The sequence below is a fragment of the Nyctereutes procyonoides genome, unplaced genomic scaffold (assembly GCF_905146905.1).
Source record: "Nyctereutes procyonoides isolate TBG_1078 unplaced genomic scaffold, NYPRO_anot_genome, whole genome shotgun sequence".
Lineage (NCBI taxonomy): Eukaryota > Metazoa > Chordata > Mammalia > Carnivora > Canidae > Nyctereutes > Nyctereutes procyonoides.
This window is the reverse complement of record NW_026575122.1, coordinates 8,424,757-8,449,756: the sequence shown is the minus strand read 5'-3', so window position 1 is coordinate 8,449,756 and position 25,000 is coordinate 8,424,757. Positions and strand designations below refer to the sequence as shown.

Genomic DNA, 25,000 nt, shown 5'->3' with positions numbered 1-25,000 from the left:
TTTTACTTACAGAAATTCAAATATTAAATTTTAACTATTATAAAATATTACACCATTGTTTATTCTCTTAGTAAAGGTAAAGAAATAATTTTTAAATGTAAAAGAATGCCATTTTTATAGTCTATGTTCATATTAAAAAATGGTCTTCAACATCTTTTTAAGTAACATTTTTTTTATGTTTAGTTTCTATTTCGCTTGAGGTATTTCATACATATGTGCCTTGTGACTGCTGCTGCTTTAAAGGACACGGTACTCTCTTTGGGAGATGAATCTTTTTGCTTTATTTTTTAATTAAATAAACCTACACTTCTGATAAAAACTAAAATAAATAAATTTTAACTATTACATGTTCATCTTTATAACCAGAATTTCTAAATCAAACTTGCCTAATCATACATGACTTCAATAGCAAGACATGATACCTAGTTTCACTAAATTATTTTGTTATGCTTACCTTTTTAAATAGAAACAAATGTTAATTGTGGTAAAATATTTATGATGTAAAACGTACCATCTTGAGGCTCCTGGGTGGCTCAGTTGGTTGAGTGGCTGCCTTCAGCTCAGGTCATGATTCCAGAGTCCTGGGATGGAGCCCCGCACCAGGCTCCCTGCTCCACGGGGAGTCTGCTTCTCCCTCTGGCTTGTGCTCTCTCTCTCTCTCTCTCTCTCTCTCTCTCAAATAAATATATAAAATCTTTTTTAAAAATGTACCATCTTAACCAATTATAAGATACATTCAGAGCCACTAAATGTATTCATATTGCTGTGCTACCATCACTGCCACCCACCCAAAGAGCTTTTCACATCTTGCAAAATGGAAACTCTGTTTCATTATGGGTTTTTTTTTCAATTGTGTTAACAGGTGCCTGCAAAACAATAAGATCAGATCCATACCCATCTACGCTTTCAGAGGACTCCATAGTCTTACTAAACTGTAAGTACCAATGCCAGTTAGCTTGCCCCTTCCACGGTGGTCCACCCGCCTGCCCTGCTGCATTCCACAGCAGCCCGGGAAAGGTCAGCTCAGCACGGTGCCTAAGGATGCCAACTCTGCGGGTCCTTAGTTCTTCACATCCTCATCAATACTTCTTTTTTACTGGGGTTTTGTTGTTTGGAGATTTGTTCTTTAAAAAAAAAAAAACAGCCATCCTAATGGCTATGAAGTGGCATTTCATTGTAGTTTAAAGCAAAGCTTTTTAAAATAGGCTTTCTCAAAGTTCCATTTTTTTTAAGATTTTATTTATTTATTCATGAGAGACACAGAGAAAAAGAGAGAGAGAGAGAGAGAAGCAAGCTCCACTCAGGAAGCCCGATGTGGGACTCAATCCCAGGACCCCACGATCACACCCTAGGCCGAAGGCAGGCGCTAAACCTCTCAGCCACCCAGGGATCCCCTTTCTAAGTTCCATTTCACTGAGTTTTACCAAGCAGCTGAACTGAACCTCCTGTAAGAAATAATCGCATGGAAATATAACCAAAAATCACATAGATCAACAAGTTCCTATATTCCTTTCAGCCCCCTTGCTTTAAAACCTAATCCAAGAAATTCATTTCAGTCAGAGTCCTAGTTTGTGGTATTAGGTTTGAGACTGAGAAAAGGCTGTCTAATCATTTTCCTAGCAAAATGGAGAAGAGCCCTGGAGACTCAAATTCCTGTAGTAGCCATTTTGGGGATACTTGGGTGGATCAGTGGTTGAGCATCTGCCCTCGACTCAGGTCATGATCCCAGGGTCCTGGAATCGAGTCCCACATCCAGCCCCCCATGGGGAACCTGCTTCTCCCTCTGTCTATGTCTCTGCCTCTCTCTGTGTGTCTCTCATGAGTAAATAAATAAAATCTTAAAACACACACACACACACACACACACACAAACATGGTAACCACTTTTGCCAAGTCCTCTTCCCTTCTATCCCCTCCCTCCTCTTCCGTGTCTTCACAAATCACCTAAAGTCAATACTGGATTCTTTCCCATCAGATTCCTGACTATCTTTCTCTCTAACCCCCATGAATCTGTTCAAAATTTATTAAATATCATCTGTTTGATTTAACGTTCAATGCATGTGAAGCATAGTCCAGACGGTTTCATGTTCAATGAATATAAAAAATAGTACCACAAATTCTAGTATCCTCCGTATTTTTCCATGGTTATTCATAGCATCAGAATATTGTTTAGATGTTAAGATGTCACATACTTCTAGGTTATCATAGATAATTAGATTTGCTGTTGATCCATCCATAAATATTCATTAGCCTTTATAGTGTGCAAACATTTCAGCTAGACATCATGGGGAGGTGGCACTGAAATATAAGTCACAGAGGCTGCCTTCTAACAGCTTACACCTTAATGTTTCAGTAAAGAGCTATGCTACCACTGGGGAGAAGTGTGCCTCTTGTTCTCCAGAAGCTTATGATCTAGGGTGGGGAACAGTACAAACATATACACAACAATTAGAGAATGATAAAAGAGGTCACTTAATTAAATCCTAAGCCTGTGTTGTTCAGATCAAAACTGGTATTAAGATTCACTGAAAGGGCCACCTGGGTGGCTCAGTGGGTTACACTTCCGACTCTTGATTTTTGGCTCAAGTCATGATCTCAGGGTCGTGAGATGGAACCCCATGTCTGGTTCTGTGCTCAGTGTAGACTCTACTTGAGATCCTCTCCCTCTGCCCCTCTCCCTCATTCTTGCAACACATGCGTACTCTCTAAACTGAATAAATAAAATAAATCTTTAAAAAAAGGATTTACTGAAATGAGTGACCATTTGGCATCTGGAGCGGTGAAGGATGACTCAGGAAAATATACAAGACTGGGCTAAACAGAGGAGTATAGCAGGAGTGGATCAAATGCTTTTTACCTAGGGGATTGCTACTGGCTTTTAAAGAGACCGGTGAGGCACATGCACCCCCATGTTTATAGCAGCACTAAAATAGCCAAAATTTGGAAAGAGCCCAAATGTCCATTGGCTGATGAACGGATAAAGAAGATGTGGTGTATCTACATACACAATGGAATATTACTTAGCCATCAGAGGGATGAATACTTATGTTGATGTGGATGGAACTGGAAGGTGCTATGCTATATGCTGAGTGAAATAAGTCAATCAGAGAAAGAAAATTTTCATATGGTTTCACTCATATGTGGAATTTAGGAAACAAAACAGAAAAACATAGGGGAAGGGAAGGAAAAATAGAATAAGAAAAAAACAGAGAGAGAGACAAACCATAAGAGGCTCGTAACTATAGCAAGCAAACTGAGGGCTGAGGGAAGGGAGGTGGAAGGGAAGATGGGGTAACTGGGTGATGCGCATGAAGGAGGGCACCTCCTATGCTGAGCACTGAGTATTATATGCAACTGATGAATCACTAAATTCTACTCCTGAAACTAATACTACACTGCATGTTAACTAACTTGAATTTAAATGGAATCTTGAAAGAACAAATAAATGAATAATGAAGGAATACAAATAAATAAATTAAATAAAAACATAAAGGATACTTCTGAGGTGGTCACAGGAAAGTGTTATAACTATTCTTTACCCTTGCTGTCCCCAAATGGGGTTCCAGGTTTACAAGGGAAGGAAGGAAGTGGCTCTAATATGAGCATCATCTCTTGCTACCCCTAAGCAAATGTCAAACCTGGTGGGGACTGGGGAGACGACTGGCAGGAGAAATTTTATAAGATGTCAACACTAAGAACTGTCGGAATAGAGAAAAGAGAGAAATCAACGTGGTCCATGTGTTTGTGGAAGTGAAATTTGAACTATAACTTGCATGTGACTCACAGGCAGAAGGGGAAAAGAAAAGGAAAGAAACCACAATGGGAGGCATGAACAGAGGTGTTGTTGTAATAAATAATATGTACCGAGTGCTTATGACATGCACTGCCTCAAATGTTACAACCCAATAAAGCAGGTACTAATATTACCTCCATTTTGGAGATGAGTAAACTGAGGCTTTCAGAAGTTAACTGCTTGCTTACGGTCACGCTATTAATAAGTAGCAACACTAGCACTCAAACTGTCTGACAGCAGAGTCAGAGCAGCGCACTGCTCTACTAAAGAGACTGAGGTAGAAATAAACGTGGCAGGAGGACAAGATCAACAGAACAGAACAGAGTTGGTTCACTCTGCAGAAAGGTAAAAGGGACAGTTGGATAGGTAAGGTGAGGTCAGACTCTTCAGTAAGGCATGGAATGGCCTTTTTTTTTTCCAGATAGGCCCCCAACTGACTCCCAGGTTCATCCTCTGTCTCTCTTCACAGCCCCTTCGTGGTGAGACCACACTGAAATACCTGGTGATCCCTTAACTTGTTGCTCTCTCTCATACCTCTTGCCTTTGCACAAGCAATCTCCTCTGCCCATATTAACTCTAGCCATTCTTTGCTTTATGAATGACATCTTCATCCAAATTTCTGTCCATCTAATTGGGCCCCCTTGCTCTTCCACACCCTGCAGTCCCCACTCCCAACAAAGCCAAGTGCTTTCTCCTTTGCAATGTCTAAGCGAGCATACCTTGTTCATTTCTCTCTTTTCCCCATATTGCTGTAATAACCTGTTCATCTTCTGTCTTCCCTCTAGACTCCTAGCCCCTCAAAGAAAGGGATGATAAACCTAGCACAGTGCCACAGAGTAGATAGCCAAAGCAATTTGATGAGTAAAGGCATAGGTGAATGAATAGAGTGGTTGATTGATTGATTGATTGATTGATTGACTATAGGGGAACTAAAGCCAAGACATGAAAAGGTAAGTGACAAAAAACTTTTAGAGACCCAAAAGAAGGGAAAAGGTATGATGAGAATAACATATAAGAAAATCTAAGACCGATGATTATTGTTTTTCCTTTCCTTAATGTAGGATATCAAGAATGTAACACTTTTGGGGCGTCTGTCTGGCTAAGTCAGTAGAGCATGTGACTCTTGATCTCCAGATTGGGAGTTCAAGCCCCACATTGGGTGTAGAGATTACTTAAAAATAAAATCTTTTAAAAAGAAAAAAAAAAGGGGCACCTGGATGGCTCATCGGTTGGGTGTCTGCCTTTGGCTCGGGTCATGATCCCGAAGTCCTGGGATCGAGTCCTGAATCAGGTTCCCTCTGCAGCCTGCTTCTCCCTCTGCCTCTCTTTGTGTCTCTCCTGAATAAATAAATAAAATTTTTAAAAAGAAGAAGAAGAAGGAAAAAAAGAAGGTAACACATTTATTGTAGTCATTTCTCTTTTTTTTTCAGGTATCTCAGTCATAACAGAATAACTTTCCTGAAGCCGGGTGTTTTTGAAGATCTCCACAGACTAGAATGGCTGTATGTTTAATTTACGTGGCATTTTATAGTATTAGTTTTTATATTCTAAATATATAAATGAATCAATTTTTTCTTCTGGCTGGCAGGATAATTGAAGATAATCACCTCAGTCGAATTTCCCCACTAACATTTTATGGACTAAATTCTCTTATTCTCTTGTAAGTACTAAAAATTAAAGCAAATATTTCAATTGAAGGAAAAGATATGAATAAAAATTACTGCTTTAAGTTTAACAGCATTAAATATGGAATCGTTAAAACCCCAAAAAGGCCTTTCCAACTAAAATCCATCTCTTAATTATATTCTGAGGCTACTTTGTAGTCGTAACAATTTTATAAGATCTTCTGTCTTCTAGGACATCAGCCCATCAAAACTGAATACAGCCTCACTACCATGTTTTATTGAAATATTTTCAAGCACACCATTACTGCCCAGTATTAATCTTGGTAAAGAAAAATAACATTCATTTTAAAGTCACCTCCTTCTCACTACCCACTTTTGAAGGGCACAGGCTTTTTTTCAGTTACTAACATTGCTGCTTCCTCCATTTGACAACTATCATTTGTCGAATTTTATTACTAACAAGCACTTAAATATAACAAGACTTACAGAAAAAAAAAAAACAGAAGAAAACTAACAGATTTTTGTGGTTTCATAAAGAATAATGACAATACCATGTTTGACCTAAGATGAGAAAAGAACCAGAAAAATGTGACTTCTTTTCTTTCTTTTCTTTTTCAGAGCACTGATGAATAATGTCCTCACTCATTTGCCGGATAAACCCCTTTGCCAGTACATGCCAAGACTGCATTGGCTGTAAGTTGATGAACCTTTTCTTAAAGAAGTCAGCTATTTTTCCTGGTTTTGCCTCGTTCATTTTGGATATTGGGTTTTTTAAAATGATAGGTTGTTAATGTCGCATCACATTTCCTCAAATTACTTGAGCATGATTTTGTTATTAAACATCCCCATTGTCTAAACTAACTCCTCTAGACCCTCACCAAGATAAAACAACACACACACACACAATTTGGAGGCAGGAAGAAGAAAGAAGAGATGTCACAGTATCCATAGAACATCTCTTTCTTCCCTCTGTCGATCTATTTTCGAGTATCAATTTGATACAGAAAGACAGTCTCTTTAGTCTCATTCCTAAATTTGGCATAATGAGAATATGATATTTAGAATTTATTTTTGAAGTCTACTCTCAATAGAATATGTTTCATGGACGTGTTTACACAGTAACTTTGCTTATGGTAATAAGGATCATTCTACCCATTCACTGGTTAATTACCCAATAAATTTGCCTATTTAAAATGCAGGTAAAAATGAAGACATAAGTAACACAAAAATAACTATTTAAAAGTTCAATCAATTATCTGTATATACAGTTTATATGAAAACTTCCTCTGTCTCTCATTTTGTAGGAAATTCCTAGAAGTGTTGTTGTTTGATTTCTAAGCTCACAGTAGATTAAAAGTAGAGGGGAAAGATGAAGTTCAAAACATTAGTGCGAAGTGAGAACTATCAACCTGATAACAAAGCAGGAGTGGGAAACGCTATAAAAAGTAGACATAATTATTCAAAGCACACTAGTTTGGAACCATTTAGAGGAAGACAAACATCCCCAAAATCATTACTAAGTCCAGAGGGCATCTTGGTATGACAGCACAGAACTCCCGTTGTTGACAACGTGACATATTTGAGAAAAGGGCAAATTAAGTTCAATATCCCTTGTAATTAAATTTTGTTTCAAATGATCACATTAAACAGTTATTACATGCTCAGTAATCCAAACTTAGTAATAAAGCAAAACTGATTAATATTTACATAAGTAAACTAGCAATTAAAAATTCATACACTGAGACCAGAAGCAAATGTAGGAGATATTATGCAATACATTAATAAACATTTCCTTTGCTTTTAAAAAGGCAGCCAAATATACATCTCAGATAAAACTTTATTTTTTTAAGATTTTATTTATTTGAGAGAGTGAGAGAGTGCAGGAGCCAGTGGGGCAGGAGAGGGGGGCAGAGGGAGACTCAGACACCCCCCTGAGCAAGGAGCCCCATAAGGGGCTCCATCACCAGGACCTTGGGATCATAATCTGAGCTGAAGGCAGATGCTCAACTGACTAAGCCACTCAGGCACACCTCAGATAAAACTTTAAATGATTAAGATTAATTACTAAAGCGGCACTTGGGTAACTCAGTCGGTTAAGCATCCAACTTTTTTTTTTTTGACATTTATGTATTCAGAGAAAGAGAGAGCACGTGTGTGCAAGCAGCGGGAGGGGCCGTGGGAGAGGGAGAGAGAATCCCAAGCAGATTCCATGCTGAACTGGGAGCCCCATATGAGGCTGACATCCCACCACCATGAGATCATCACCTGAACCAAAATCAAGAGTCGAAGGTTCAACAAACTGAGCCACCCAGGTACCCCTGGTCAAATGTCCAACTCTTGATTTCAGCTCAGGTCATCATCTGAGGGTCTTGAGATCGAGCTCCAGGTTGGGCTCCATGCTCAAGCTGGGGTCTACTGGAGGTTCTCTCACCTTCTTTCTCTCCCTCCCCCTGCTCGGGCACACCTGCCATCTCTCTCTCACAAAATAATAAGCAAATCTAAAAAAAACTAAGATCCATTACTAAAGAAATGGACTTTTTATAATTTCATCACTAAAGTTACTGTCTTTAAATTTTAGCTATCCAAAAAAGTCATTTTGTATGCATTCCTGATAGTATTATGCCAATTTTAATGCTAGTAACAATAATGTTTGCTTCATAAATATTCATTTATTTTAAAACTAATCACTGTATCTTTACCTCACACATGAACTTTTATGTAGCAAAGTATAAACTGAAAAATCAGTTAGATGTGTTAGTTAAAAAAAAATTATTCAACTGACTTAGTGGAAAAATACACATAAAAGACATGACAGCTCAGGATAATATGCTCAGACAGACAACAGATTAAAATCTTTATTATAGTTCTTTCAAAGCAAAAACAAAAAACAAAAACAAAAACCTATAAACGCCACAATAGAAGTTGGGAAATTCAAAAAGTTAGAGATATAAGTAATAAATAAGCACAAGAACAGATGGGGGAAAGGTGAACTAAAGATCAAGAGAGTAAATTAAACTTATTTTGATAGGAGATGAAGCAAGTTTATTTATAGGCAGGAGAAGCTAATATGAAGAATTTGAAACTATAGACAACAGTGAAGATATATTATAGAGCAAAGGGCTGGAAGATGTGGACCCAGATGCAAAAATAAACTGTGATACACACACAACATTTAAAATCAATGACTGAGCCCCACTTCAGTCAACCTGGCTCAATTTCAAGAACATAATATGAATTACAAAGAAAATGTCACCAAAGAGTACAATGTATTACAATTCTATTCCAACAAGATTATGCTTAGGATATAGAAAGTCACAAAACACCACTGCTCCCTTCCTACAGATAGGAAAGAACTTTATCATCTACACAATAATATTGGAAAAATAGAGTTTAGAACAGAGCCTATAACCAGGGATAAAGAGGGATATCGCACAATGATAAAGGGGTCAATTCAGCAAGAAGACTTAATAATCTTAGATGAGTAAACAGTTTCAAAATGAATACAGTGATAACCATGGAACCATAAAGAAAAATAACTAAGAGTCAAAAGATATCACTTAAAACCAACAAATCCACCAAATGTGGATATTTGATATTCCTAAGCTGAATATTAACAAAAAGCATACAACTTATCAAAATCATATGGTGGGAGAAAAGCAGAGGAGCAGAAAGGAAGACAATATATACTCATTTTATCAGTTCTTATAAGTTATAATAGGAAATGAGTAAGTATTGTTATTCTCTAGAAAGAGAAGATACAGTGTATTGGGTAAAGTTATAAAGATAACCAATAGTTATACAAACCTTTCTAAATATTAAAATAAAGGTTTTAGGGCAGCCCAGGTGGCTCAGCGGTTTGGCGCTGCCTTCAGCCCGGGACCTGATCCTGGGGACCCCGGATCAATTCCCACATAGGGCTTGGAGCCTGCTTCTCCCTCTGCCTGTGTCTCTGCCTCTCTCTCTCTCTCCATGTCTCTCATAAATAAATAGATAAAGTCTTTTTAAAAAATTAAAAAATAAAGTTTTTTTTTAATTTGTTGAAAGTTTTTTAACATAAAAAACCTTATAGTAAGTAATATTTTTAAATAACAGACTAAGGTCAGATATATTAGTCATCTCCGTACACTCAAGTGGGTTTAACTGTTAACTTACTTATTAGAAAGAAAAGAGATTTTTCAAATTGGCTCACAAAACAAAACATAATTCAGTGCTATTTACAAAAAAAAATAACTATAATTGAGTGATTAAGAAAGATCGAAAATAAAAGGCTGGTCTAAAGTATTCCATGTAGATGCAAACCAGTAAAAAAGAAGGCATCATATTTTATCTAAGTAGTTAAATTCTGGCCAATTCGCATTAAACAACACTAAGAAGGACATTTAAATACTATAGTGTGCAATTTCTAACAAAAGATATTACATGATAAGTATATATGCACCAAGTAGATCCATACAGTAACCAAAAGGAATAGTAGGCATACATGAGCAGTAACAGAAAATAACCCACCTCTATTAGTCCATGAAAGATCAAGTAAAACCAAAAGGGATACGAAGAACTAAATAACATAATTAATAACCCAACTCTAATTTTTGTATATCAAACGACAATGTCCCTTCTCAATAACAGAACTGATACATTTGGGACAGCAGTGTGCCCAGCTGAAATACATTCCCAGATTTTCCTGCGTCTTGATATGGCCACATGTCTAAGCTCTGATTAATAAGGTGGAAGAAGTTTAGTGGGGAACTTCAAGGAAGTCTTCCTAAAGAGAAAAAGGCAAGCCCTTCCTCTCCTTATTCAAAAACATGCATATGATGGCTCAAGCTTTAGTACCATCCTAGACTATGAAGACAAGGGCATATAAACAGTAAATTTGAAAGATGTTTCAGGGTGCCTGGGTGGTTCAGTTGGTTGGGCGTCAGCCTTTGGCTCAGGTCATGATCAAGCCTGGCTTGGGGCTCCCATGGCAGCAGAGGCTCCCAGTTCTTCTCCCTCTGCCCCTCCCTCCTCTTGTGCTCTCACTTGCTCTCGCCCACATTCTCTCTCTCAAATAAATAAACACAATCCAGAAAGGAAGGAAGGAAGGAAGGAAGGAAGGAAGGAAGGAAGGAAGGAAGGAAGGAAGGAAGGAAGGAAGGAAGGAAGGAAGGAAAAGAAAGAAAAGAAAAGAAAAGAAAGAAAAGAAAAGAAAAGAAAAGAAAAGAAAAGAAAAGAAAAGAAAAGAAAAGAAAAGAAAAGAAAAAAAGAAAAGAAGTTCCTAACAACTTTGTTAATACCATACTAGCCCTGGACTACCTAACTGTAGTTGCGTATTTATGCAGTTATGGTTGGGTGTCTGTTATACGTACCTGCACCTAATTCTAATAGATATTAACCTGAAAGCAAACAACAACCAAAGAACATTCGCCAAAATTGACCATATATTTTAGGACATACACACACATAAGCCAAACTCGAGAAAACAGATGGAGGGATCGGAAGGGTCATCTCTTCCTCTTGAGACTAGGAGACCCAAGGGCATATACAGGTTAAGTTTGTAGATGTTGAGTAGAAAGTCAGGGGCTCCTCCCTGCTTCATCACTTCAATTCTCTCTGTGAAATAGGAGCCAGAAATGTTTCAAAGAGGAGGAAGTAGAGGTTAAGGAGATATGAATGTTTAAACGCCAGCAGGCTGATAAGAGAGGAAGTTGAGAAGAAAGATTATTGGTGGTGTTAGTGTGTTCTTCAGATGGAATCAAATTTTCACTTTTAGCCAATTCTGAAACCTCATGACCAAATTAGCCAAACTTAACGACCATGTATAAAGGGAAAAAATAAATGGTTACGTTTAGAGACTTATTGGAAGTTGGAAAAGTAGTCTAGACATTAGAAGCAAGAAAAGCATGAAAAACACCCCTTGTCAGCTCACTTAGGGCTTAGAGCTAGGGACAAGAAGCAGATTTGTATGCCTCCAACCGGATCCCTGTGTATCAAGGACTAAAGCGTCTAATTTTAGGAAGAAAGCCAAAACAAATTCCCAAATAAAGCTTAAAATAAACTCAAAATCCAACTAAACTGATGATTTGATCAAGTCCCTAGTTTATGCCTTGATGTACACCCCTTATTGATTTTTGCAAATTAGCAAATTAATACTAACTTAAATATTTTTGTTAACTTAATAGAAAAAAAATGTTACAGTAGTAGCTAACAAGAAAAATAAATCAACTGACTATCACAGGATATTTTCTGAGACTTAAGAGAGCATCACCACCTGGTGGTAGATTCATGGTAACAGCAATAAAAGAGGAAAGAAACAGTGTCACTGACAATGCATATTGCGAGAGACCAGAAACTTTGACCGAAGTTAATGACCAAAAAAAGTAGTACTATAAGTACTTAGTTTCCAATTGAAGAGAACAATAGAATTTTTTCTTTAGAAGAATGATCTAGAATCAAGATTTAAGACAATACAATATTCTGTATAGTAAGAAATCCTGTCTACAAAATTCTTGAGTTATGGTATATTGCCTCTGCTAAAGACCTGTAGCCACAATAAGCTTATTCTCCAGGTACTATAGATGGTGAACTTAAATATGAAATCTTTTTTGTCCTTCAACCAGTAAATCTAATTTTGCAACCTGAATGCAACATAGAAAAACCCTATGATATCATCTACAGCCTGACTTCAAATATAGCTCTCTCATTTTGCTCTTTTCTATTACAAATACACCCTTTTCCTCAATTGACTTGATTTCTAGGCCCCGTACATCCTGATTTTCCAGATTGTTCAGATACAGGCTGATTTGTCAAAGTCTATTTTTATTGCAATGCCCAGAATAGAACTAACTATTCCAGATGTAGCCTCGCCAGTGGAATGTAGGTGTTTCTTTTAATGTTACCCATGTTTCCCTGGCAGATTTTAATTCCAGAGTCACACTTCAGTTCATATACTTTAGTCACAATTGGTCTTGAATAGCTCTATATATTATATGGTGACCAGTAAACTAAGTGTTGGGGGAGACGGAGCAGATTTAAGGACCATCATTTACTCCTGAAAGCATATCCCTAGCCTCGGCTAACTCTCTGTTCTACAAACTTACAAAATAAACTTAACAATAAAAGAGGGACAATAAAAGAATGCCTTCATGATCACCATGAATAAAGAATAGACATTAAAACATACATTTTGTGACAAGTTTTACAGCTCAGACCAGACTCCTGATGCTGACATAGCATCACACAGCAAGGGAGTACAGATAGGGTCTATACACATCTTCCTAAATTGGAAGTTGGAAAGCCAAGGACGGCATTGGCCTGTGTGACAGTATAATAAAGCAAATGATGGTGTCCTCAGAAGTAAAGGCCATTGAGAATTTTTCCTGGGAGGTGTTTAGGCAAGGGAGGTAGAGGTGAAATATTGTTTTGGCAGCAGGAGCTTCTGTAGCAACAATAGAATCTTCTGCAGACTGTAGCAAATAGGGTCATACCACTTAGAGAAATGGCACTGGTAACTATAGACAGATGTTTTGTTGTCATTTTTTAAGGAGATAGGAGTTTGTTGAATTGACCACAAGGGAGCAGTGTAGACAGATGTATATAATACATGCCACTATTAAAATCTGGTGAGAAAGTGGTTGTTTATCATAACAGTTTTTAATTTGACTCTTCATTGTCTTCACATTTCTCGGGATAACATATATACCCATGTGAACATATGATATGTATGTGACTCAAACATTTTTACTATGAACACAGAAAAAGAAGCATTACATTTATTTATTATTTCTGCTCTTATGTAAGTGGCTACTTGTGGGAATCTATATGAAATATATAGTATGTGAAAAAAAGAGATTTTATTAGATAACAAATAGTGCTTGACCAATTTATTTCTATGATCAAAATTTAGCTTTATCATTTTTGTTTTTATGTTTCAGGGACTTGGAAGGCAACCATATCCATAATTTAAGAAATTTGACTTTTATTTCCTGCGGTAATTTAACTGTTTTGTAAGTAGTGTTTTATCCTTTTGAAGTGATGCTGTATCTCCTTACAAACAAAATTAATCACATATGTGAGCATAAGTTAGCATAAACATGCACAGTAATTATAGCAAATGTTCACTTATGACGAAGTTTTCTGAAACCGAAGCACATTGGCAAAATTTTTGAAGTTCACACCAGACTTAACCAAGATTCACAACATGCATCGATCATCACAACAGTACTGTATTATATGAGACCTATTTTTCTAGAACTTAAATAATACCCATTTTAATGGAAAGAATTTTCATTGACCACCTAGAATCTCTCCTGGGATCTCAGTTTGAAAAACACTAAGTTGGTCTTAATCTATAAGAATATTTGCCCTATGCAAATTTTTACTGTATAGACTGTGGGAAAAAATTTAATCATAACCAAAATTATAAAAAATACTGTAGAATGTCTACACCCCTGAAGATATGATTGTGGACACCAGGATAAACTTTAGAGTGTCATTGAGTATAATTTCTCCTTATGTCCTTCTGGCCTATTTTAAACCCACACTGCTTTTTCCATGAAAGTGAAGGATGCTGGAGCTTCTTACGATATAAAAACACAACTGCTTCATATACAGCTCATTTTTTCAGAACAGTGTTTTTCAGACTGTGGGTTGAAGCTCACAAGTGGGTGATGAAAGCAGTATGGCATCTCCTGACTAGCTTCTTTAATGAAACAGTGTTGAATTGAATCGGATAAAAATATCAGAGTGTAATTCAGATAATCAAATGTACTATTTCTTGAATCTTGGGTTGTGTGGGTGTATGTTACGTCCCATGTTTTTAAGTGTAGTTACCATGGGAAAAGTCTAGAAAGCACTATATAGAATCCACCTAGAAATCCATTCTTTTTTTTTTATTTTTTATTTTTATTTATGATAGTTACAGAGAGAGAGAGAGAGAGAGAGGCGCAGAGACATAGGCAGAGGGAGAAGCAGGCTCCATTCACCGGGAGCCCGATGTGGGATTCGATCCTGGGTCTCCAGGATCGCGCCCTGGGCCAAAGGCAGGCGCCAAACCGCTGCGCCACCCAGGGATCCCTAGAAATCCATTCTTGGAAGCCATAATACTAGGACCCTTGTGTACAGGCAATGTAATAACTGTCACTGATACAACAATTTTTCTCTAATATGCATCCTCCATTCCAGCGGGTTCAAGCCACTAAGATATTTGAACTCTTAATCAGTGAGCTCAGGCGTCTTCAGGTACAGGATGCTTTGTAATGATCATGCAAAAACAGTTCCTACTAACTGCTCGAAGGAAACCAAATTGTACCTGAACAACAGAGACCAAAACTTACAACTTCTTTGCTATTCTACTTTGGTTTGCTTTTAAAGAAGCCTCTGTGTGAAGAAATCATTTGTGAGTTTCCTCTTGGCAGGTGCTTGTAGTTTTCTGGTCTAGGGATACTGGCAGGAGTTCATAATGGTTTGGAGAGCTGGGAGGAAATAAATACTTCAAGATGGTACAAGGCCAACCTCCCGGCATGCCACATAACATTTAAAGAATTGGAAACATTTTAAAACTTTTCTGTGAGTTAGTCCTTTATGCTGGTTCTTAATACAGGAGATCAGGGCAGAAATGAACTGGTCAAAAATTACTACAGCCGGATTCAACATCCCAAACTAGAGATGTTCTGAATTGGTCCAGCATAGATTAGACTTCCCTAGTCAACTCTACTCCAAGTCCCATCAACTACCAAAGGTGTGTGAGTGCGATTGGGGGGGTGGAGGGGGGGCAAGGGCAGTATTCTGTTAGAGACACACTCTATGCCTCCTCAAGAAGAGGCGACCCTAAGCTCCCTGTGCTCTCAGTTGCATGATACTCAGTCTGTATTCTCAAGAGTTCACGTTTCCACAATTTCCCTTGCAGCATTCTTCTCTACCTCACTTAAAAATTTGAATATTTTATTTTTATCATCACTAAAAGATTTGAGAAATTTAAGACCAAAATCAGACTGGGTAGTTTACCATACTACAAAATACTTGATGTGAAAATGCACTGTATGTAATTATCTTTTCTTTTTTTTTTTTTCAGGCTGTTAATCTCTCCAAAACCTCATTTATCACTTACCTCAAGGAGCCACAACATATTTTTCTTTTTACTTTCAGGGTAATGAGGAAAAACAAAATTAATCACCTAAATGAAAATACTTTTGCACCTCTTCAGAAGCTAGATGAATTGTAAGTTTGATAAGACCTTTTTCTCTCTACTCTTTTAGTTGCTACTTGTTACACATACTTGCTTTTATACATATGAGAAATATTTATCTCTTTTCCTAGCATTATTTGTATACACTTTGAGCCACCGATGAACTCAGATAGCTTACAAAAATATACTTTAGAAGTATTTAAGGCAAGTGAGATAAAGGAAACATAGCTACAATGAAATAATAAAGTCAGGGTAAAATTAATACATAAAATACATCCTACAGCACTCTGTCCTACTGCTGAAAGGAACAGCACATTTGTTTTATGTTTCCTAGAGTGTTAGGATTCAGAGACCATAAGATAAAAAGACATACTTTGCTAATTCCGGAAACAAAAGATAATCTTGGATCCACAAAGAAATTGGAGATTCTTGGATAACATCCCAACCTATAAATCAACTCTTTATACTGTCTCTTTTTTAAGATCAATGACCCAATTCCAAAGTGCATTAAGACAACTCTCTGGTAAACCAAAGCTTTGTGGCCCAAGCACATAGTAGCCTATTGTCAGAATTAAATATGTTGAGCAATGAAATTTATGTCCTTCAGAGAATTTTTTTTAAGATTTTATTTATTTAAAAAAAAGATTTTATTTATTTTTTCTTGAGAGACACACAGAGAGAGAGAGGCAGAGACACAGGCAGAGGGAGAAGCAGGCTCCATGCAGGGAGTCCGATGCGAAACTCGATCTCAGGACCCAGGGATCACACCCTGAGCCTAAGGCAGGCGCTCAACCCAGGCGTCCCGACAATTTTTTTTTTTTTAGTATTAATTTTCTCAGTTGGGTTTTTCCTAAAGTGTGGGCTAGCAACTACACTTGACCCTTGAATGACGGGTTTGAACTGTGCAAAAATTAAGGTTCCAAGTCATATTTGTACTCTAATGCAAAAGGAAGAAGGGAACGAAGAGAAGAGAAAAAGAGGCACAACTCATACATTAATTAAATTAGAAAATTGGATCTGTTGGAACAAGATCAAATACCATCAAGCATTTGTCTGTGAAGAAGTGATGAAATGAGATAAATTACTTTTATATTTTCCCATTACACTTTTTAAAACCGTTTAGACTTCTGGTAAGTAATATAACTCACTAACAGCATTAAAAAGTTGTATATTGGTTTCCTCACAAATTACAGAACATGGATAAAGTCTTAAGAAAATAATATGACATGGTTGCAATTATTTCCCTAGGGATTTAGGAAGTAATAAGATTGAAAATCTTCCACCGCAAATGTTTAAGGATCTGAAGGAACTCTCACAATTGTAAGACTGATACTAATTTTATCACTTCATTTTTTTTAACAATCTCTCTTATTTTTAAATTGTAATAATATATATAACATAAAATTTAGCATTTTAATCATTTTTAAGTGTGAAGTTCAGTGGCGTTAAATACATTCATGTTGCTGTACAGCCATCACCAGCACCCATCTCCAGAACTTTTACGTCCTCCCAAACTGAAACTCCATACCTATTAAACAATATCTCCCCATCACCTCCCCTCACCAGTATCTCTGTTCTGTATTTATTAATATTTCTACTCTAGGTAAGTCATATAGACGGAATCATTCCATAGTTGACCTTTCGTGACTGGCTTATTTCACTTAGCACAGTGTCTTCAGGGTTCATACTTTTTGTAACATGAGTCAGAATTTCTGGATATTACTCTGAATAATAGCATTAATCAGTAATATTATTATTCTAAATAATAACTCACTGTATATATATATATATATATATATAAAACTACTTATAGTTTTATATGTATATATGCTGCATTGTGTTCATCCATTCATTCATTAATGGTCATTTAGATTCCTTCCACCTATTAGTTAGCTATTGTGAGTAATGCTGCTATGAATATGGGTGTACAAATATCTGTCTGAGACCTTTCTTTCAAGCCTTTTCGGTATCTAACCCAAGAAATAAGATTGTTGGTCATGTGGTAATTCCATCTTTATTTTTCTGAGGAAATAGCACACTATTTTCCAAATGGTTACACCATTTTACATTCCCACTAGCAGTGCACAAAGGTTCCAATTTCTCCACATTTTCAACAACATTTGTTCTTTTCTATTTTTTGAATAGTATTCATCCTAATGGATGTGAAATGGTATCTCATTGTGGGTTTGATTTGCATTTCCCTAATGATTGATAATGTTAAGCAATTTTTCATGGGCTTATTGCTCATATATCTATCCTCTTTGGAGAAATGTCTCAAGTCTTTTGCCCATTTTTTAAATTGAGTTGTTTTGTTGTTGTTGAATTATAGGAATTTTTATACATTTTAGATATTAAATCCTTTTCAGATATATGATTTGCAAATATTTTCTTCTGTTCTGTAAATTGCTTTTCCACTGTTTGATAGTCTCCTTTGACATACAAAAGTTTTTAATTATGCTGTCCAATTTTTCTATTTTGTTGTTGTTGCCTATGCTTTTGCTGTTATATACAAGAAATCATTGCTTCATCCAATGCCTTGAAACTTTTCCCATTTGTTTTTTTCCTAAGAGTTTTATAGTTCTAGCTTTTATACTTAGATGTTTGATCCATTTTGAGTTCATTTTACAAATGACGTAAGGTAAAGTTCTAAGTTCATTCTTTTATATGTGGATAGTTTTCTAGTTTTCCCAGCTCCGTTTGTTGAAAAGACTCTCCTTTTCCCATTGAATGGTCTTGGCACTCTTGTTGTAAATCATTCAATCATATATGTAGGGGTTTATCCCTGTGCTCTCTATCCTATTCCATTGGTCTATATATTTGTCTTTTTAACAGTACCACACTGTTATGATTACTATAGCTTTATAATAAGTTTTGAAATTAGGAAGTGTGAAGGCCCCAACTTTGTTTTTCTCAAAATTGTTTTAGCTATTCAAGCTTCCTCGAGATTCCATGTAAACTTCAGAATGGATTTTTCTCTCTTCGCCAAGAAATATTAAGATTTTGATAGAAATTACACTGAATCTGTGGTTCACTTGAGGAGTAATGACATCTTTTTTAAGATTTATTTATTTATTTTAGAGAGAGAGGAGGGGGGAGGGGTAAAGGAGGAGAGAGAATGAGAGAGAGAGTCCCTGCTAAGCAGGGAGCCTGATGTGGGGCTCAATCCCAGGACCTGGGATCATGACCTGAGCCAAAGGTCGGTGTCTACTTAATCCATTGAGACACCCAGGCACCTGAGAGAGAGAGTCTTAAGCAGACTCCATGCTTGATCCCAGAAGCCCAAGATCACAACCCTGAGATCACAACCTGAGATCATGACCTGAACGGAAACCAAGAGTCAGATGCTTAACTGACTGCGGCCCCCAGGTCCCCCAGGGAGTATTAACATCTTGACAACATGAAGTCTTCTAATCCATAAACATACAATGTCTTTCCATTTAGTGGTGTCTTTTTAAATTTCTTTTGGCAACATTTATTTTCAAAGCACAAGACTTTTACTTACTTGGTTAAGTTTATTCCTAAGTATTCAATTCTGTTGATACTACTTTTGAATTTCCTTTCTGGATTGTTCATTGTTAGTGTATAGAAATGCATTCAGTTTTTGTGTAGCGGTTTTGTATTTGGCAACTGCTGAATTTTGTTATAACAGTTGGGTGTCTGTGTGAAATTTTTAGGGTTTTCTACACATAGTAGAACAGAGATGTCATCCGTGAACAGAGATCATTTTACTTCTCCCTTTCCAATTTGAATGCCTTTTTTTCCTTGCCTAGTGACTCTGGCTAGGACTTCCAATATTATGTTAAATAGAAGCAAAAGTGAACATCCCAGTCTGGTTGCTAATTTTGGAGGAAAACCCTCTGTCTTTCACCATTGAGGATGATGTTATAACTCTTCGGCTTTCCATATATGGCCTGTAGTGTGTTCATATAGTTTCCTTCTATTCCTAGACTGTTGAGTTCACTTTGTTTCTTCATACAACTCAATTTCCATTGTCATTCTTCCTATCTTCCCATCTTTCTACAATCACTACCCCTCCAGAAGCTCCCCCACTTAACTAATAGTCTAGCCCAGAATAAATTTTTCAAAGAGAATTTGCCCTGAGAAGCTCCCTTTAATCAATGATTCTTGTCTTGAGGTATTTTTTCACAAAGATTCTGAAATTTTTTCGATTAAAATTGAGCTGCACTGTCACTCTGGTCTATATCTCTTTGTTCCCAGCTAGAGCCCTTTACTTTTCATTTCATGCCTCACAAATCATTAGCACAAATGTCATTCTTTGGCATAAGATTTATTGTTAAAAGTATTTAGGGTGATTCCATTAATTCAAATTTTGAAAAATGAGATGTTTTCCATTTAACTAAATGAGTCCTAGGCAAAATGGGAGGTATGTGTGGTTTCTTTTAGAGCACTCTACCATCTCTGGTGAGAGCCATTTCTTGATGAGTCCACTTTCATTCTTATGTTGTCTTAGCTCCCTCTCTATCACTAACAAAATCATAGTGCTAATTAACAGCCAGGTGCTATTCCAATTCATTTAAATATTTTATCTCCATTAATTCATTGAAATATTTAGTGAACTCTTTAAGGCAAGTGCTGTTACTACACCTTTTTTTGTTAATGTTTAAATGTATTCCAGTCAACAGATGCACTTTCTCTTTACTTAACCAGTTTCTAGAAATGACCTATTGCTGCCTTTTTTTAAAAAAACAGGAATCTTTCCTATAATCCCATCCAGAAAATTCAAGCAGATCAATTTGATTATCTTGTCAAACTCAAGTCTCTGTAAGTATATACCAATGGGGATAGCTTTACGATGAAATTTTTATTTATATACTAGTAGCTGATAAATTCTAAAAAATAAAATTTGTAGAATCTTTCAAATCAGAAGCTTTATTACCAGGATATGGTTAAGCACTACACAACCATATGAGTGCTCACTAGACTATAAACAAACAGATAGCTATTAGTTTTACCTTACATATTTACAAACTAAAAATTAGGTAATGATTTTATATTTTTCTGTAACCACCAGGAGCTTATATTGGATTGTTTGCTTTGATCATCTGAAGGCAACTCTGCATATTCATTTCTCCATTAGCACTGGTATCTAAACATTTATTTCAGCCATCATTATCCCAAAGATGCAATTTTCTAGATTATATAAATCAATACTTGCACCACACATACACACACAAACCTGTTACAGTCTAAGAATTGCCTTTAAAAGATAAGCTTCAGTTCATTTAATTTAATGCTCCCTCAGTAAAATGGCATCTTAATAGATAAAATTTATTATTTAAAAATTATTAGAAAAATTTCTAAACTGCTCTATTGTAATATTGTTTGAAAGATGTGTATTCATTTATTCTACAAATACTTACTGAGTAGTTACTATGAGCAAAGCATGTTATATTCTGTAAGGACCAAAAAAATTCAAACAGACGAGATATATGTGTAGAAATGCCAGAATAAGAAGGAGTTGGGGAAGTAAGTGCATAGGCATGCTGAATATGAATGTTTGGTTCACAATGTTAACTGACAGCATTTTATTAAATTATCCTTCACAAAAACTCATTTTATTACACCCTTGTAATATATGTCATTTTGATAATTAATTTGATATTTTTAGCAGCCTAGAAGGAATTGAAATTTCAAATATCCAACAAAGGATGTTTAGACCTCTAATGAATCTCTCTCACATGTAAGCAAATGTTTTTCTTGTTTTTCACTTTGATTTTAATCTGTATTTCCATGTGCACTGTGCTAATACATCCATACCCAATGCATTCAATCTATCAAATTTTCTGCTAATATGCCTAAACAATGTTATTCTTAAAATGTTGCTATTGAATGGGATGATTTTTAGTGTTCCATGGTTTGGTAGGATTGAAAGTGATTTTTTTAAATGTCAGAGAACATAAGTGCAGAGGGAATATACCCAGTCTAATAAGCTCTCCTTAGCACTGATGCCACTAATTCATAATGATGTTTGCCTGATGAGCTAGTAATTTGCACACATGGTATAGGTGCTACCAGATGAAGAAAAAGGAATCTATATAAGCAATACAAAATAATCATAAATAAATAATTACTGTAAATGGAGCAAAATATGGAGAAATTCTCCTCGGTAAAAATTGCCGCCAACATCAGGACATGATTGGTGCAAATGCATATGGATAAAATAGCAAACTTTGAAAAATCTTTTATTAAAACAGTGTGTATTATGGTACCATTGACTCCATGCTTTGGAAACATTTTTCTTTGATTGAATGCAGTCTTACAGCAGATATTAGAAGGATCTTCATGCCAGGCTAATTAAGTCTCAACAATTTAGAAAGTGTCATGTCAGCCACCACCACTCTATAATTTTGCTTATATTTTAAGTCCAACACGGGACATTCCTTTTGTTTTCCATAACTCTTCAGAGAGGATGCTTATAAAAGTTTATTTGATTGCACACAACATAAAATACTTGGACTAAAGTAAGTCAAACATAGTTTATTAGGAGAAAATGATGTAGCTCATAAAACCTAAGAAACAACTCAAGGAACAGACTTGAATTGGGCAGACACCATATCAGATCTAAGGGATTTGGGCAGCAAGAGTTAAACAACAGGAAAAAATGCTGTAATTGTCAAGCTTTTATCTTGTATTACTACAGCTCTCTATACTATAAAGATCATTCATATTTTTTGCCAGAGTACATAGCTTTAGAAGTAGATAGCTCTAATTTGAACTTCAAGTTCTACATTTACTAGAAAATTTCCTGGCAAATAACTTGACTCCACTGAAGATGCATCTCTTCCTATGGTGATAGGATTTTTTTTTTCTAGCCAAACAACACTTTATTTTTCCAGTCAACACTTGGACAGATGTTACTGTCCACGTCCTGACCCTAGTAGGGGGGGGTCCCACCACACTGGGAACATCCATGGCCCCTAGAGAGCAGTCTCTTTAAACCTTCCTAGGATAGTAAGAAAGCCCTTCATCCCAACAGGATGGAGCTGTTGCTCACTAATGCAGTGCTGGTGCACGTGCTGTGGGATTCCCGCTCTCCTCCCTTCTCAGGGAAGGTTGGGATGAAGTAGGGCAAGGGTGTAGTGGAGTTTTTGTGAGCTACAGTGACCTAAGCGCATAACCACTGGCCTGACCTATCTTATGGAGTTGACTTGAGAATTTATTCCTGATACCTAGAAGATGCTCAATAAATGGTGTTGCTGATAACACAGTAGTAACTACTGACTATCTGGGTAGTGTCTTTATCAACAAGAGAAGTCTGTTGGTGAAAAAATTGACTCAACAAATATTTATCGAACACCTTATTAGTACCAAAATCTGGTAGAGAGATAAGCATGCTAACGTGCAGTTACAGATCACACAATAACTACTAAAGTAGAAAAGCCATGAAGTACAGAGGAGAAACATTTGGCTCTGTCTTCCCCTGAGGGCTGAAAAGCAAGATTAGCTGAAGCAACAATAGGAGCTATATAACCACCAAAAATCCAATAAAAGTTTCCTTAGATGCATTAATTCTCTTGATCCCATGCTAACGGTTTATTTATATTTCAAGATATGTCTAACACTTGTATGCTTATGATGCCTATTTGCTGCTCTGACCCACATACATATTCTTTTACAATGAAATCAAGTTCACAAGAATTAAAATTTAAATCTTTAGTATCCTTAATGTTTTACATTCCTGTGAGTCTCATATTTAGACATTTTCTTTCTACTGAGAAAATGTAGAAAAGAAATTTTAATGTATAGCGACACTGGATTATATTTAAAATCTTATTTTACTTTCTCTTTGTGCATCAGATATTTTAAGAAATTCCAGTACTGTGGGTATGCACCACATGTGCGCAGCTGTAAACCAAACACTGATGGAATCTCTTCTCTAGAAAACCTCTTGGCAAACATTATTCAGAGAGTATTTGTCTGGGTTGTATCTGCAGTTACATGCTTTGGAAACATCTTTGTCATTTGTATGAGATCTCATATCAGGTCTGAGAACAAGCTGCATGCCATGTCAATCATTTCCCTCTGCTGTGAGTATTTCCTGATTAAAGAGGAATTACAGTTTTGAAATATATAAAAGCACTGCTATTAGAAAATAAGTAAGCAAAGTGGCAGAATTATAAGATTTTAATTTTTTCTCCTTTTTTGTTATATGTTTTCACGTTCACTATAATGAAAATAAAATTACTCGAGTGAGAAGAAAATAAGTTTTTAAAACAAGAAAATTCAATTACCTTACACAGATTAATGAAGCTCTCGCTCGTTAGTTTTCTTCCCGGAAGGCATGTTCTGTTAAAGCCTGTAAACTCATAATTTTACTATGAATAAAATGGCAACCTTTCATGGTCACATTTTTACACCTAAAGTTGTATTTACCTTTTTGCTTGCACGTCCAGATCATAGATACTGACTTGACTGAGCTGTTTTTGTGGTCTCTGAGCTACTAAAATCTTTTCCATTCATAATTTGAAATATCTAAGTAAGAAAATGTTTTTAAATAATATTAGGGTTTTTTTTTTAAGTTTTTGAAATGTGTTGCAAAGTACTATGTTAAGTGAGGATTACAAAGAAAAATAAGCAAGAAGCCAGTCGTCAGGCTGTTTATAGCATGGGTCAAGTGGCCTGTAATGTATCCATACCTTCTCTAGGGATTATCAATCTACATTACCTGCTTTACCTGTGCTGTCTATGTCTTACCTACAGGCTCATTCAACATCTAATGCCTGATTGTTTTATTCATTGCAAGCTACCTAAGAACTAGAACTCAGAAATTGTTTATATTGTTAGTTATAAAATTTTAAGTATGCTCAATTTCTTTGGTGAAGGCTAGAATATAACCTCAGTGCTTAAGGATTAGAGCCAGCTTTATGATTTATACAGTGATGTGATTTTAGACACACTGTGTAGAATGTCTGTGTGTCCAAAATTCTCACCTACACTCTGATATGAGATGTTTGCTTTTTAAGCAAAATCACCAAATAGTTCATCACATTGACAACTGATTTTGGGGATGAGAGAGCCTAAAAAGAGGCAGAGAAAGATGTAAAAATGGTTAAGAGAGAATCAAAGAGAACAGGTTTGCTTAGATCAGCGCTAAGTAAAGAACTTAGGCCCTTCAAAATTGTACTGACTACCAAACACTTCTTTTTTTTAAGATTTCATTTATTTACTTGAGAGAGAGAGAGAGAGCAAAAGAGCACAGCAGGGGGAGCAGCAGAGGGAGAGTAAGAAGCAGACTCCCCACTAAGCATGGAGCCCCACCTGGGGTTCCATCCCAGAACCCTGGGATCATGAAACTGGACTGAAGGCAGATGCTTAACCGACTGAGCCACCCAAGAGCCCCTACAGAGCACTTCTTAATTACTCTTATCTTCTAAGTTACAGACCTCAAAATTCATA

At 36.3% G+C, this 25,000-nt stretch overlaps 1 protein-coding gene across 1 annotated transcript in view; it reads left to right on the top strand.

The window, feature by feature from the left end:
* RXFP1 (relaxin family peptide receptor 1) overlaps nt 1-25,000 on the top strand; it is a 92,435-nt gene that overhangs the window by 63,118 nt on the left and 4,317 nt on the right. The window contains exons 6-15 of the mRNA XM_055336524.1: nt 863-934; nt 5,224-5,295; nt 5,382-5,453; nt 6,037-6,111; nt 13,332-13,403; nt 15,544-15,615; nt 16,832-16,903; nt 20,294-20,365; nt 21,213-21,284; nt 23,402-23,631. Coding sequence (XP_055192499.1) covers nt 863-934; nt 5,224-5,295; nt 5,382-5,453; nt 6,037-6,111; nt 13,332-13,403; nt 15,544-15,615; nt 16,832-16,903; nt 20,294-20,365; nt 21,213-21,284; nt 23,402-23,631 — 881 coding nt within the window. The remainder of the gene's footprint in view (nt 1-862; nt 935-5,223; nt 5,296-5,381; nt 5,454-6,036; nt 6,112-13,331; nt 13,404-15,543; nt 15,616-16,831; nt 16,904-20,293; nt 20,366-21,212; nt 21,285-23,401; nt 23,632-25,000) is intronic.